Source organism: Heteronotia binoei, chromosome 18 (assembly GCF_032191835.1).
Source record: "Heteronotia binoei isolate CCM8104 ecotype False Entrance Well chromosome 18, APGP_CSIRO_Hbin_v1, whole genome shotgun sequence".
Taxonomy (NCBI): Eukaryota; Metazoa; Chordata; class Lepidosauria; order Squamata; family Gekkonidae; genus Heteronotia; species Heteronotia binoei.
Window position 1 is genome coordinate 24,453,636 of NC_083240.1, and position 15,514 is coordinate 24,469,149.

Genomic DNA, 15,514 nt, shown 5'->3' on the forward strand with positions numbered 1-15,514 from the left:
AAGCAATGGGTTGAAATTAAATCAAGAGTTTCCAGCTCAACATTAAGAACTTCCTGACCGTTAGAGCAGTTCCTCAGTGGAACAGGCTTCCTCAGGAGGTGGGCTCTCCTTCCTTGGAAGTTTTTAAACAGAGGCTAGATGGCTATCTGACAGCAATGAGGATCCTGTGAATTCAGGGGGAGGTATCTGTGAGTTTCCTGCATTGTGCAGGGGGTTGGACTAGATGACCCTCGTGGTCCCTTCCAACTCTATGATTCTAACTCCATTCTTGGTCCTATATCAACTTGTATATTGTATATACTATTGTATCATGAGCCTTTATGTACAGACACTGATAATTAAAGGCCTATTTGAGCCAAAATGCATCAGGTTACAATAGTTCCCGTATGTATGCATTGTATTTTTATGATGTAATGAGGCTACAATTGGGCTCATAAATGTTTTTAACCATTTGATAACAAATACATGTATTTTGGGATAATATTTAGATTTTAAATATTTACATTATATATTGTATATTTAGATTGTAGTAATTGGCCCTATATTGGTCAACAACTAACATTTTTGGTTCTTGATTCAAATTTTGGGTTAAGACCTCCCTCCCCTTTCTTTTTTCTTTCTTGCAGCTCCAGACTCAACAATTGTGAGGTTAAAATGGATGAGAGGAAAATGATGTAAACCGCTCATGGGTGCCCCCTTTGGAGGAAAAGTAGGGTGTAAATGAAGTAAATAAATATTTGGGAGCAGTTCTCTGGCATCAAAATGATACTGCATGGTTAACAGGGGCAGAGGTCAATTTCAGTAAGACCACAAAATGGAAATATCCTCTGCACAAGCTCAGAGGCACTTCAGCGTATGATTTCTTCGCATGCTTTAGGGCATCCGAACCAGGTTGTGGGTCAGGCTGGACTTCCTCATACCTGCAGGCCTTTGTGCAAGGTCAGCTCCCAAGAAAACAGATGGGCATTTCCTTTAAAAAGTTATTTATTAGTTGATTTTATTCTTTGAGGGGAAAGCAGTTATGGATCTTCTTTATAAAAAGTGTCCCATCCAAGTTACATCGAAGTGAGTAGCATGAAGACGTGGAGCAGGTCAGCCGTTCGTGGACGGGGGATCCCGGAGAGGCACGGGGGCTCCCCGCTTGCTCGGATCTAGACGACGTGACGCTGCCCGCATTAGATATGCTGGACGCAGACTGGCGGGGCTAATCCGCCAAGGGGGTGGCAGCTGGCAGCCGCTGCGGGATTGAGGTTAATCCCGTTGGCACCGCTGGACTGACCCGAGCTGCTCCCTGTGTGAGCAGGCAGCGTACCGGGACAGGAGAAAAGGGCTCCAGTTCGGGGGCCCAGGGTTAACGAGTGGCACCCCCCCTTCCATCCAAAGAGGAGCCTGCAGAGATGGAGTTGACGGGGGGCAGGGCCGACTGGCCAGGGGCTACTGACCCCCGCGTGTGGTCACGGGGCTCAGGAGCAGGTTAAAGTGCTGGGGCGGCCCCCTCCACGAGCAGCCCCTCCTTGGCTGCAGCACCAAAGAGCCCCGGGGAGGGGGGGAAGGCAGGGAGGGTGTTCCCCACAGGATGGTCGTAGCACCAGTGAGAGGGACGAAGGACGGGGGGGGGGGAGACTGGCTGGGGGACGTGGGGCGAGGCACAAGGTGGTGGAGGTGGTGGTGGATTCTCTGCTGTACTCGGGGTGGGGAGGTACATTGGAAAACAGGCAGTAGCACCAAAGTTCATGAGGTGAATGGTGTGAAGTCCAGCGGGGCTACTTTCTCTTGCGGCCGATCCCACCTGCGGGAGAGAAAAGATTGTCACCATGGGGTGGGGGAGCAGGAGGCACATCTCACCTGCCGGTCACAGCTGGAGTTAAGAAAAAATTTGGGGTGGGTGGGAGCGGAGGGAGAACACTGGGTTGGATCCTACCAGCTTTTCCGCTGGTGAAAAGAAGAAAGGGAGAAGGGGATGTGAAAACCCCCAAGCCTGGGGTGCAGGAGAGCAGCTGCCAGTCTGAGTAGGCAATATTGACCTTAACAGAACAAGATAGTGCCTGACTCGGTATAAGGCAGCCTCAGGTGGCCGTATGTTCTCCTAGCATTTTCTTAAGCTTTTGCCAGCAGTATAATCAGCTCCTGCTTGCACCTTGAGATATTTATGAACTACGCCCAGAACTGGAACTCAGGACACGGCTTGTCACAAGGAACAGTAGATATAGATCTCCTTGGTCTAGTCCAACTGACCACTGTTAAGTGGATTCATCAGAGGTTAGGAACTGGGGAAATGTCCCTGTTTTGTTTCTTGTCAGTGATTTCAGTTGCCTGAATTTCACTGTTGGGTTGCAGATCTGTCCCTCATTATGTACATTTTCTAAATGCACAGTGCTTTAGATGTATAATATACAGACATATAATGCCTGTTTATGGATGCTCAAATAATACTGAAAAGGCTCACACTTTACAGGAGCATTTTGGTTATGAAGGAACAGGAGACGGCATGAAAAATAAAGGAACGTGGGTTCAATTTGCACAATGGAGAAGTGAAATCAGATTGGAGATTTTTGTACGAGGGATGAAAATTGTGAAATCCTCTCTACTAGGGCTGCCAGTTCCCAGGTGCAAGAGGGATCCCTCGATTTTGCAAGTTCCTGTTTGTTGCCTGCCAGTTAACCGGTGGGGGAAAGCCCCACCTCAGCGGTCAGCACCGGGTGTGACATCCCCAGAGTGATGAGGTCATATGGAAGTGATGTCATCATGATGGGAATGTCGAACGGTCATGCTCTGGTATTTTGGGCAAAACTTTATTAGAGTTTTGCCCCAAATACCAGAGTGTCGCTGTGCAATGTCCTGTGTAATGGCATCACTTCTGTGTAATGACATCAGCATGACATCATCATGCTGAGGATGTTGCATGCTGTGACATCACCCCGTCCCCCTCAGCCCTGGAAATCTCTCTCCCACCCCCTGCCAGCAAGAAGGTAGGACCTGGCAACCTTTACTGAGAACTACTTCACTGGGGTAAGACCAAGGAGATGCTACTTAGGGGCACGGTTTAGGTAGAGGTCTCCAACCTTGTTGAGCCTGTGGACACTTTTGGAATCGAGAACACTGAGCAGGTGCCCCACAAAATGGTTGTCATGAGGGAAGGGCACAGCTCACCAGAAAATGGCATTAATGAAGGAAGGGCAAAGCCAACCACAAAATGGCTGCCATGAGGAAGGGAACAGCCAACCAAAAATGGCTGTCATGAATGAAGGGCACAGAAAACCCTAAAATGGATGTCATGGGGACTGTGGCCAGTCATACAATGTTGGGATGTTCCAAGCCAAGGATCCCCTATGATGGAGTCAGCTGTTTTTGAATGAGTGCTCCCTGCAAACCCTGAAGCCCCTCCCACTCTAATGAGATGGAGGGAAAGCAAGGATTCACTCTTTGCTTGGAGGAAGAGACATTTTAGGGAAGGAGGAAGGAGGCATCAGAAAGCAACTCTTGCAGGCACCATGGTGCTCACAGGTACCATATCAGTGGTTTACTGGTTTGGGGCATGCTCCAACTACTCCAGATGAGCTCTGCTGGGTCAGAGCAACGACGCGTCTGGTCCAGCTTCCTTGATTCTCACGACAGCTGTGAATCACCCCCATCTCTTCTTCATGCCATCAAAGACCACTGGCCACCCCTACCTCCTTCAACAGCAAATCTGTCTGTCAACTATGCATGGAACTAGGGTTGCCAACTTCCAAGTGGGACAATAAATAACCCAAAGGGTTATAGTGACCAAAAATTTACTAAGTGTAATGTACTACAAACTTATAACTTCTATAGGTGAATCATAACTTCTATAGGTGAAACTTATAACTTCTACAGGGCCTTGAGCCGTTTTTTGAGCTGGTGCCAGTTTGTAAGCAGAGAATGAAGACTCTTTGTGTCTTAATTGTAAATGTACTAAAGGAGATGTTATAAATTATTGGAGTTTGGAGTTGCCTTCCATTTGGAATGTGACTGTATTAGTGGAGTTGTCTCCATTGAAGAGGGGAACGCAGAGTTTACCTTTGCTGGAAGAAACTCTGAAGCAGGACGTCAAGTCGACCTCCTGTGCATTGGAACTCTACCTTGTACTGTATTTTTGTAGAAATATATCTTGTGATTGTTTGTGCTTGTATTGTGATTGCTTATGTGATTGCTGATGAGTCAATATGAACGAGTCACCTACAGAAGTTATACGTTTGTAGTATATTACACTTAGTAAATTTTTGGTCCCAATAACCCTTTGGGGGTTATTTATTGTTGCACAGTCTGTAGTGACTTCACTCTTGGGCTGCACAACCTCCAAGTGGGGCCTGGAGAGCTCACAATATTACAATTGATCTCCAGACGACAAAGATCCATCCTCCTGGAGAAAATGGCTGCTTCAGAGGGTAGACTTCATAGCATTGTGCCACGCTGAAGTCCTTCCTCTACCCAAACCCCTCTCTTACCCCAAATCTCAAGGATTTTCCCAATCCAGAGCGGGATACCCTGTATGGAGCACATTGCTGCAAGAACTGGCAAGGGTCACAACTCAGCGCTGCCAGAAGTGCTCCCTGAGTCTCCTTCCGATGTGCTTCATAGCAGCGTCCCTGAATTCTAGAACTGCATGACCTTTCCTTTGTTGTTCCCAGCAAGCTGGCACTTCACAGGACACACGAAAGAGCTACCTAAGCCAGGCACAATAACACCTACCTCTGTAGCCCAGTGCGCTCAGGGCTCCGTAGGGCTTGGGGGGTTTGCCTGTGGGGAGGAGAAAAAAGCAAGGGTGAGGCAAGCAGCCTGCCCCTTCTGGTCTTCCTCCCTCCATCCCAAGCTAGGATTGACACTTACCACCATAGCCGTATTGGCCTGCCAACCAAAGACAAAACAGGAGAATCTGGTTAATGCAGCAACATCCTCAGGTGACTGGCTCCCCCCACCCCCCCAGACACAAATAAGCATGTAAGGCATCCCAGGGGGGAAAAATCAGGGGGAAAGTCCCACAACTATTTCTCAATGGGCTCCCTCCTATTTGGATTCCTGCTATTTATCCATCTGGTGCATTTTGACCCTGTTCTTCCTTCAAGGTGCTCGAGGTGGTGTACTTACTTCCATGCATTTATACTCCACTTTTCTCCTTGAGGGGGACCCAAAGGGGCATACATACTTCTCCTTGCCTCTGTTTTATCCTCACAACAACCCTGTGAGGTAGATTAGGCTGTGTGTGGCTGGCTCAGGATTATGGGAGAGTGATGACTTGAACCTGGGTCTCCCAGATATCAATCCAACCACTACACCATGCTGCCTCTCAGTTTATGACTGAGGTCTAACCTTCCCCCCTATCTTTTCTGCCCAGTGTAACATGGTTGGCCCTTTGAGGCAGAGTCTGCTTTGCTCCCATAAACTGAACACTTCACATTACCCAGTTGCTTAGAAGAAGAAGAAATTGGATTATACCCTGCCCTATACTCTGAATCTCAGAGTGGCTTGCAATCTTCTTTACCTTCCCCTGCCCCACAACAGACACCCTGTGAGGTAGGTGGGGCTGAGAGAGCTCTCCCAGAAGCTGCCCTTTAAAGGACAACTCTGCAAGAGCTATGGCTGAACCAGGGCCATTCCAGCAGCTGCAAGTGGAGGAGTGGGGAATCAAACCCAGTTCTCCCAGATAAGAGTCCACACACATAACCACTACACCAAACTGGCTTTTAGTACTAGTAGTGTGTGTGGGAGGGAGCACACAGTATTGTATGTAGTGCAGCCTAACCCAGGGAAAACTTTTAGTATTCCTTCCCTCCCTCAGCACAATTGTCACCTCATTTGAACCCATGCCACGAACACTTCCAGTAGCTATCACTGGCCCTTTTGGGGAAATCTTTCATTGCATTCTCTCCAGACCCAGATCCAGTTTGGTGTAGTGGTTAAGTGTGTGGACTGTTATCTGGGAGAACCGGGTTTGATTCCCCACTCCTCCACTTGCAGCTGCTGGAATGGCCTTGGGTCAGCCATGGCTCTCACAAAAGTTGTCCTTGAAAGAGGCAGCTGCTGCAGGAACTCTCTCAGCCCCACCTACCTCACAGGGAGTCTGTTGTGGGGGGGGGGGGCGGAAGGTAAAAGGAGATTGTGAGCTGCTCTGAGATTCAGAGTGGAGAAAGGAAAGGTCCCCTGTGCAAGCACCAGTCATTTTTCGACTCTGGGGTGACGCTGCTTTCACAATGTTTTCACAGCAGACCTTTTTACGGGGTGGTCTGCCATTGCCTTCCCCGGTCATTACATTTTCCCACCAGCAAGTTGAGTACTCATTTTACCGAGCTCAGAAGGATGGAAGGCTGAGTCAACCTCGAGCCAGCTATCTGAACCAGCTTCCGCTGGAATCAAACTCAGGTCGTGAGCAGGGGGATCCGACTGCAATACTGCAGCTTTACCACTCTGCGCCACGGGGCTCTTCTCTCAGAGTGGAGGGCGCCCCGCCCTTTTTTTGTGGAAGGCGGGGTATAAATCCAATATCATCATATCATCCAACAGAAACTAATCCAGAGGACATACCTGGAGATATGGGAGATAACCCATTTAAAACTTGGGGAATACCTCCTGTAATGAAAAGAAGAGGGGGGGGGGTGTTCAAAAGAGGTTTGAGGGAAAAACAGTTTGCATGTCTGGTTCAGACAGGAAGGTTCATCTTTTGATAATTGCAACTGCAGCAAGTATGAATGGACCGTCACAGATAGTATGCTTAAGAGCTGCCATGCTGGACTGGAAAGTGACCTGTCTGGTCCAGCATCCTGTTTCCAATAGCAGCCAGTCAGATATTACAAGCAGACCTGCTGCTGGGAGCCCTCAGCTACTGATTGCTGCCCAGCATTGGACAGCAAGAGGCTCTGTGCCTTTGGATCCCGGAGGCCCCATTTAAGAAGATGAAGAAGATACTGGATTTATACCTCGCCCTTCACTCTGAATCTTAAGAGTCCCAGAGCGGCTCACAATCTCCTTTATCTTTACTTCTTCACCCAAAGGGTGATTAGTACATGGAATTCACTGCCACAGGAGGTGGCAGCGGCTACAAGCATAGACAACTTCAAGAGGGGATTGGATAAGCATATGGAGAAGAGGTCCATCAGTAGCTATTAGCCACAGCGTATTGTCGGAACTCTCTGTCTGGGGCACTGATGCTCTGTATTCTTGCTGCTTGGCGGGGAGGGAATAGTGGGAGGGCTTCTATTGTCCTGGCCCCACTGATGGATCTCCTAATGGCACCTGTTTGTTTTTTTGCCACTGTGGAACACAGAGTGTTGGACTAGATGGGTCATTGGCCTGATCCAACATGGCTTCTCTTATGTTCTCCCCCACAACAAACAACCTGTGAGGTAGGTGGGGCTGAGAGAGCTCTCCCAGAAGCTGCCCTTTCAAGGACAGCTCTGCAAGAGCTATGGCTGACCCAAGGCCATTCCAGCAGCTGAAAGTGAAGGAGTGAGGAATCACCCAGTTCTGCCGGGTAAGAGTCTGCACACTTAACCACTACACCAAACTGGTTACCATGGTAGTAGATCTATACTCCACTTGTCTAGCCCTGTGTCAACTCATCTAAGCCAGTGGCCACTGCTACTTCTTGTGGCAGCAAGTTCCACAAGGCTGTTATACAAAATATTATTTCTTTTTCACAGTCTTTAAGAATCTACTGCCAAGCTGTTTCACAGTAAACAATGAGAAGGTCACAGTATTCTAAGCAATCCAGTATACACTCCTAATACTGTGATGAGGACATCATGTATTCAAATAATAAACAAAATATATTATATGTGTGTGGTTCATAAAGTCACAACAGTACAGAATACAACAGTGTCCAAAACATGCAGCGCAACCAATACATACTCGGAACTGCAATTAGGAAAATACACACTTTCTCAAATACAAGTCCAAACACCTCCAAAATAGGCCCGCATAGTAACTGAAATCACCAGTTCTGTATTGTCTCTCCAGCAAAAGTCAATGAGAGACCCCTCATTGCTCAAAGAATGGACCATTATTCTGTTGTTCGAAGGGAAAGACCCCCATAAACAATTTATCAACACCACCTCATCTCCCTGAAGGAAACTTTCTTTGGACTGGAGGTTGGTAGCCCCACCTGCACCCCTTACTGGAAGATTCCGTTTCATATTACCTGTTTTGGGTGGTTTAACACCGCCTGGATACTGTAACCCTGTGCAACGTAAGAAGAGAAAGTCATAATTTTGTCATGAAAGGAAACAGCCTACATGCCAGGGCGGTGGGCACTAAATAGAGATGCAGTGGGGAAAGGGCTGCAACTTTGTCTTGGGAGATTCCTGAAGATTTTGGGGGGCCTGGAGAGGACGGAGTTTGGGGGAGGCAGCTCAACAGGGATGTGATTGATGCTCTAAAGCTGCCCTTTCCTTCTCAGCAGAAACTGGTCTCTTCAGTCTGAAGATCAGCTGTAATAAGAGGATAACTCCAGGCAGCAACTGGAGGTTGGCAACCCTATCAGGAAGGTCTTCTCAAGGTCAAGGAAGCTGAGTAGAGAAGGAACTTCTTGTTTATTTAGGTTAACTGATGTAGTTGTGGAGGCTGTTGGAAGCTGACTTGAAGGAAAGGTGGATGCTGATATTTCCAAAGATCAGCAGGAGGAAAAAGACTTGTGGCAAAGGGGTGCAAAGTCGAGAGCGTGGGATTTGTAAAACAACGACATTGGATTTATATTCCGCCCTCCCCTCAGAGTGGCTCACAATCTCCTTTATCTTCCTCCCCCACAACAGACACCCTGTGAGGTGGGTGGGGCTGAGAGAGCTCTCACAGCAGCTGCCCTTTCAAGGACAACCTCTGCCAGAGCTATGGCTGACCCAAGGCCATTCCAGCAGCTGCAAGTGGAGGAGTGGGGAATCAAACCCAGTTCTCCCAGATAAAGGTCCGCACACTTAACCACTACACCAAACTGGCTCGGAAGGGTGGGTATGTAGGCAGAAGTTGCAGCGGTACTGATCATTAAGGATGGTCTTTAAGGTGCTACTGGGTTCAAATCTTGCTCTTCTACTGCAGATGGCTACCCACCTGAAACTATCTTCAAGCTAACTCTTAATATTGTCCCCCTCTCCCAAGTTCACAAAACACACGCTCCTGATTTGAGTGTTTAAAAATCAAAAGGCCTGCTAACCATAAACAGATTTGTAAAATACTTTTTCTAAAATCCAAAGAAATACACAAAAGAATGCATGCTTGATTTGGGAGAAATACAGAGTGTGAACTCTGAACATGTCAGATTCCTACTTAATTGTTTGATGGGGTAAAAGCAGACAGCATCTTTTTGGCAGAGAAGAGGTTTACATTTATTTAGTTGCTATTTATAATGTTTTAATTGTTTTTGTAAGCTACCTTGGGCCAAATGGAAAGACAGGATGTGAATATTTTAAGAAATAAAATAAGTGTATAGTCTTTAGAAAGCCCCGTGGCGCAGAGTGGTAAAGCTGCAGTACTGCAGTCAAACTCTCTAATCACGACCTGAGTTCGATCCCAGCGGAAGCTGGGTTCAGGTAGCCGGCTCTAGGTAGCCTCAGCCTTCCATCCTTCTGAGGTCGATCAAATGAGTACCCAGCTTACTGGGGGTAAAGTGTAGAGGACTGGGGAAGGCAATGGCAAACCACCCTGTAAAAAAGTCTGCCGTGAAAACGTTGTGATGTGACGTCACCCCAGAGATGGAAATGACTGGTGTGTGCATAGGGGACTATCTTAACCCTTTTATAACCTTTAAATTCAACAATAATGACTCAAATGTCAACAATATGGCCACGTTTGCTGACTTGTGCAGAAAGCTGTGTAATCCACCTTGAGTCCCAATAAGAAAGGCGGACTACAAACAGCATAAATAAGAAAATACATAAAATTTAGGTCCTGAGACACTTTGCTGTGATTGTTTTCTGTTCATCTGATTTGAGCAGGGAGTGTGGGGAAAGTGAGGGCTTTTCCCCCTTCAGGTATTCCAGGAGATGCGCCTCTACACACCGGGAGTCAGCCCTCCGGCTCCCACGCCTCCAAGTCCAATGCCCCCATAACCGGGGACTCCGAATCCTCCTCGGCCGCCAAGGCCTGTGGAAAAACAGGCTCTGTCAGAAACCTTGCCTCAGTGTCCTGCACCGGGGGCAATTCCAAACCGTGCCACAGCTTAAAATGGATACTGAGCTGAGGGACTGGGCAGCTGTGGATGACCTCTCTTGCATTGGGCAGAATCGCTGCCGCTGTACTGGCCCTGATATGCTTTGAGGTTCACAAACGACAAGCAAAGGGGTTATCAAATCAATTATCCTTGACACTAGGGTTACCAGGTCCCCTCCGGCCACCAGCAGTGGATGGAGGGGTATGAGTTGCCAGATCCAGGTTGGGAAACTCCTGGAGATTTGAGGATGGAGACTGGAGAGAACAGGGACCTTAGTGGGGCACAATGCCGTCGAGTCCACCCTTCCAAAGCATCCCTTTTCTCCAGGGGAACTGATCTCTGTTGTCTCAAGATACGCTGTAATTCCAGGTCATTCCCAGGTCCCACCTGGAGACTAGCATCCCTACGACAACAAAATCTGACCACAACATGTCACGGTGACAGAGTGATTTCCCTAAGGACTCAAAAGAACTTTGGATATCGTTCCTACAAACAGCCCTGCAAAGAAGGGAAGTGTTATTAAAAGCACTGTGTGTGAGAGAGACACTCAGAGAAACTAGGCTTCTCTCACATCGTTCTGGGAGATTGTGGATGGCCCAGTTTTCCACTGTGAGCATCCTGACTCATGCTTTAAACCTCAGTATCCATGGCAGAAGAACCATGGGAGGTGCAGTCCTCGGGAAGGCAGCTCAGCAGAGAAGGAGCCTTTACCTCCAAATCTATTCCAGTGCCTCCTCCTCTTATGGTCAGTCCACCAGGATTTGTTTTCTTAAGAAACAGGTGCTGGGGCTCCAGCTGGCTTACAATTCCCTCTCTCTAACAAGCTGGAGTCAGTAATTAACTCTGGGATGTGGGGGAGGCCCGGTTGCTCAGGCACTCTGTTCGTGTTCAGAGGTACATTGCTCCATGTGGGGACTGCCTGGGAGAGTCTGGTTTTCTGTATTAGTGACAGGCCCACAACTCAGCAGCAGAGCATGCAGGTCTCAGGTTTCAAAACAGAATCCTCAGCCTCTCTGGTTTCAGGGGCTGGGAAAGAACAGAGACACTGCTGGTTAAAGGAGATGAGGATGAAGTAGGTGGACTGACAGCCTGAGTGGGGACCGGGCAGCCTTATATTTTCACATGTTCTGAAATAGGGCTTTTATTTTGTAGCAGGAACTCCTTTGCATATTAGGCTACACCCTCCTGATGTAGCCAATCCTCCAAGAGCTTACAGGACTCTTCTTACAGGGCATACTGTAAGTTCTTGGAGGATTGGCTACAGCAGAGGGGTGTAGCCTAATATGCAAAGGAGTTCCTGCTACAAAAAAAAGCCCTGTTCTGAAGTGTGTGTGGATGGAGGGGGGGAGGGTCAGACCCAAGAGACAGCGGAGACAACATGTAGTTGCTTGTTTGCCTCCCACTTTAGCTGGAAAACTGGGGAGGAGCTGTGGTTCAGTGGCAAAGCATCTGCCTGGCATGCAGAAGGTCCCAAGTTCAATCCCCAGCATCTCCAGTTAAAGGACCAGGCAGGAGGTGATGTGAAAGACCTCTGCCCAAGACCATGGAGAGCTACCGCCAGTCTGAGTAGACAATACTGACTTTGATGGACCAAGGGTCTGATTCACTATAAGGCAGCTTCATGTGAGGAAACCATCTTGCACCACAGCCAAAGGTGGCACTGGGAGTGCTATTTCTGCCCCACACACAGAATGCTCTGCCTGCACAGAATGCCCCAGCCTCCCAGGATTCCTTGCAACTGGTGTCCCTCTTCCCGACCCACCCCCTTCTGTACCCGCCGCCATACCTCCTACGCCGACTCCACCCAGTCCAGCCCCTGGTACACCTGTTAGGGACAAGGAACAAAGTCAGAAGCATGTACCCATTTTTTGAGTTCATTCAAAATAATGGAAACTACAACCTGCTGGACTGAATTAGGACAGAGGTTTCTTATCTCATTGCAGGTGCTAATTTTCTGTCCTCAAGCCTTTCCCTTCTGCTCTGGTCAAGATGATTACTGACATGCATTTGTACCTTTGTCTACTTTACAAGCATTCTCTACAATACCCCTCCCACCTTCTGGCTGAGATATAAAAACCTGGAGATCTTCATTCCTACTTGTGTCTGATGAAGGGAGCTTTGATTCTGGAAAGCTCTCACCCTGAAACTCTGGTGGGTCTCTAAGGAGCCACTGAACTAGAATAAGACCTATTTCCCACTAGCCTTAAGCTGCTCTCACTCTCCTCTTCTCCTTGGGGCTTCCGTCAGATTTCACACTATCTGCCCTGGGGCTGCAACTAGCTTTGCCTTTTTCGCTCAGCAAACAGAAACTGGTTTTTAGAGGATCTTGTTTGCTGTGGAAAAGAGGCAGAGTGAGTTGCAGCCCCGGGGCTGATAGTGTGAAATCTGACAGAAGCCCCAAGGAGAAGAGGAGAGTGAGAGCAGCATAAGACTAGTGGGAAATCGGTCTAAGTGTTCTACTGCAGACCAACATGGCTGCCCTCTGAAACCATTTTTCACTGATGCAGATCCAGGATTGCTGTCCATGGATCTGCGTTCTAATCCTACCTTTCACTGTCATATTTCCCTTTGTGGTCGAGGGAAGGGCAGTCAGGTGGCCTTCACAAGCAGTACAGTGAAACCAGCCCTCTTAGCTGGCAGACTCGGGGTGCCATTAGTCAGCAGGAACTCACTTGCACATTAGGCCACACCCCCAGACACCAAGCCAGCCAGAACTGCATCCCTGTGTGTTCCTGCTCAAAAAAAGCCCCGCCATTAGTAGAGGCAGATGGATAGCAGCTGTTTCCAGCAGGTTCAATCTGTGGTTGTGTCATTGGGGCTGGGAAAGGAGAACATCCTGCCAGATTGGGACCTTGAGTTAATTCACAGGGGTATGAAAGGTGACCTCTTGGACTTGGCTTGGACCAGAAATGATCTCTGCAGCCTCTTGGTTTCCCATCTTCTGCTGGATCCATCCCCCTTTTAGAGGACAGGATGGCCAGGACCACACAGGGGGTTCTAATCCCACGTACGTACCATATTTCGGGGGCTTGGCTCCAGGCTGTGCTCCAATCTGGGGGATCCCTGTGAAACATGGAAAAGAATCAGGGGTCATTTTGTAGAACAAGAGGTGTTGGAGCTCATTAGCACAACTCATGTGCATACGCCGCACACCCCGACATCACCAGAAGGCCTACTAAATTATATCAGCTCAGCATCTACCTTAAAATGCTTCCTGAATTATAATCGTCATAATAAAACCTTACTCCCATCATACTTTTAAAAATTACTTTCTCCTATGTGGCCACGGTGGCATGATGAAGATTTCCATCTGTCTACTTTATGTTTTGCTTATTTCCCCATTTTTTGTGGGGAAAAATATTAAAAATCTTGTCAAATCTTAAGAGTTCAGCAAAATTCTCACAGGGGGTTTGAACAGTGGAGTCCAGAAGCAAGTATTGTGGAGGGAGAGGGGGTAAGAAAGAAAGAGCACAATAAAATTTGGAGATTCCGGAGGTCCGCTCCTGTGAGCTCCTGCCCAAAATGAGGCCTGAAAGAAATGGTTCCTGTCAGAAAACCTGTTGCCTAAAGCTTCCCTTCAGGCTTGCCCTCACGGTTGGCCATCTTGATCCATGGGACCTGGGCTTTGCAAATGAGCATCTCACAATAAAAGATTCGCAAGTGAGGAGGATCTGAGCACCAATATTTATTTATTTAGAACATTTTAATGAGCAGGCCCATCTACAAGGCTGCCAACAAAATCATGGGGGGGGGGGAGAGGAATGCCATACTGCAAAATAAAACTCTAAAGTAATAATCAAATCAAAACTGTCAGAACTATTTCAAGCAAACTGTAAGTTAAAAATCCTATTAAAAATCCTTGCTGTAAGAAAAAAAATCAGCTTGGCAGTTTTGTAGTCATCAGCAGGATCAAAAAGTCTTTGAGGAATCAGAAACGGATGCCTGAGGAAACGGGGCAGAGCAGGCCTCTTTGGGTAGGGAGTTCCATGGTGCCACTACAGAAAAGACCCTGTCTTGACTCCTGACCCACTGCACTACAGACAGTGTGGGAACCTGGAGTCAAAGAAAGATCTTCTTCATCCACGGGTAGGTTTATATGGGAGGAGGCAGTTATTGAGGGGTAGCAAAAGAATCAGTTACCTGCACCAGGTATGCCTCCCACGCCAGGTACGCCTCCCACGCCGGGCACGCCTCCCACGCCGGGCACTCCTCCCACGCCGGGCACACCTCCCACGCCGGGCACACCTCCCACGCCGGGCACGCCTCCAGCACCTGCAGAGAGATTGAAAGTTTTAGAGGTCCACTCTGAGACAGAAGCTTGTCCGATGGTGATCATCACACATTGGCAAGGAAGAGGCATGGCCCTCATCTACTGTCCGCAACTTAATTAAGCTCTCCTAGGATTACTGTCACATAGAAGAGGAAAGCTCTAACCCCATATTGTCTCCTAGTCCCCTCTGCAGACTTCAAACCAGTAAAGGGTTTTGCTCGCTTCACTCACATTAATGGGGATCTTACTCTGTGCTTTTTTGCTGAATCCATGCACAGAAGACTCCATTTTGCATTCACCCAAGAAAGACAGCTGTGGCCAGCTGTGTGGTGCAGGGCTAGGACAAGAAGAGGGAAAAACTGGGGCAAAGGAGTTGGGTGCAAGCAAGACTCACCGTATTTTGCTGCTTTAGCTGCCGCTGCTGCTGCTCCGAGCCCAGGCACTAAAACAGAAAGGATTCATCATGGCAGTTTAGACTGGGGATCCCCAACGTGGTGCCCATGGGAGCCCTCATGCCTCCCGACACCTTTCCTGGTGCTCACCAAGAGTTTTTAGGAAGTGGGTGAGGCCTGGTGGGGCTTTTGCCCAGCAAGGCTTCTGGTTGGCAACTGGAAATTTGATTGGCTGTGAAGATTTTTAAAAAACGTTGCTTTGGCACCAGCTGCCCCCACTGTAAAAGGATCTCCAGTGTGTGACTGAAGGGAAGCTGTGGCAGCCATTTTGTGACTGGCTGTGCCTCCAGTGGCTGGCAGCCATTGTGTGGCAGCCATTTTGTCACTGCTCCCACCATGCTCTGCCAGGATTCCCAAGGTGCCTGCAGGCTTAAAAAAGGTCAGAACTAGAGAAACAGTTCTGTCACCAATGGCAGCTGGCCAGCCAGATGCCTCTGGGATCACCTTAGTGGAGTACAAAAATGACAGCCTGCCTCTCTCTCAGCATCTTCTAGTACCTGCAAGATACACTGCCTCTGAACAGGGAAGTTCTGTATTTTTACAAGCAGAGTTGAAGGCCTCTGTCAGGAACTAACAAAAGCCATCCATGTGTGTGGGCGAACAAGGGCATGCAGGAGGTTACTTTAATGAGTGAGGGCT

General features: G+C 48.3%; 1 protein-coding gene and 1 long non-coding RNA gene across 2 annotated transcripts in view; both read right to left on the reverse strand.

The window, feature by feature from the left end:
* Positions 1-966: 966 nt before the first annotated feature.
* On the reverse strand, positions 967-4,909 carry LOC132586920 (uncharacterized). Its single transcript, XR_009556395.1, has 2 exons — positions 4,711-4,909; positions 967-1,789 (listed from the first exon to the last, which is right to left on the reverse strand). It is a non-coding gene; the product is annotated as an uncharacterized LOC132586920 (long non-coding RNA).
* A 3,083-nt stretch (positions 4,910-7,992) lies between these two features.
* ELN (elastin) overlaps positions 7,993-15,514 on the reverse strand; it is a 38,207-nt gene continuing 30,685 nt past the window's right edge. Inside the window, exons 21-27 of the mRNA XM_060259632.1 lie at positions 14,818-14,865; positions 14,294-14,425; positions 13,169-13,216; positions 11,940-11,978; positions 10,003-10,086; positions 8,130-8,191; positions 7,993-8,019 (exon numbers count right to left, since the gene is read on the reverse strand). Of these exons, the coding sequence (XP_060115615.1) occupies positions 7,993-8,019; positions 8,130-8,191; positions 10,003-10,086; positions 11,940-11,978; positions 13,169-13,216; positions 14,294-14,425; positions 14,818-14,865 (440 nt within the window). The remainder of the gene's footprint in view (positions 8,020-8,129; positions 8,192-10,002; positions 10,087-11,939; positions 11,979-13,168; positions 13,217-14,293; positions 14,426-14,817; positions 14,866-15,514) is intronic.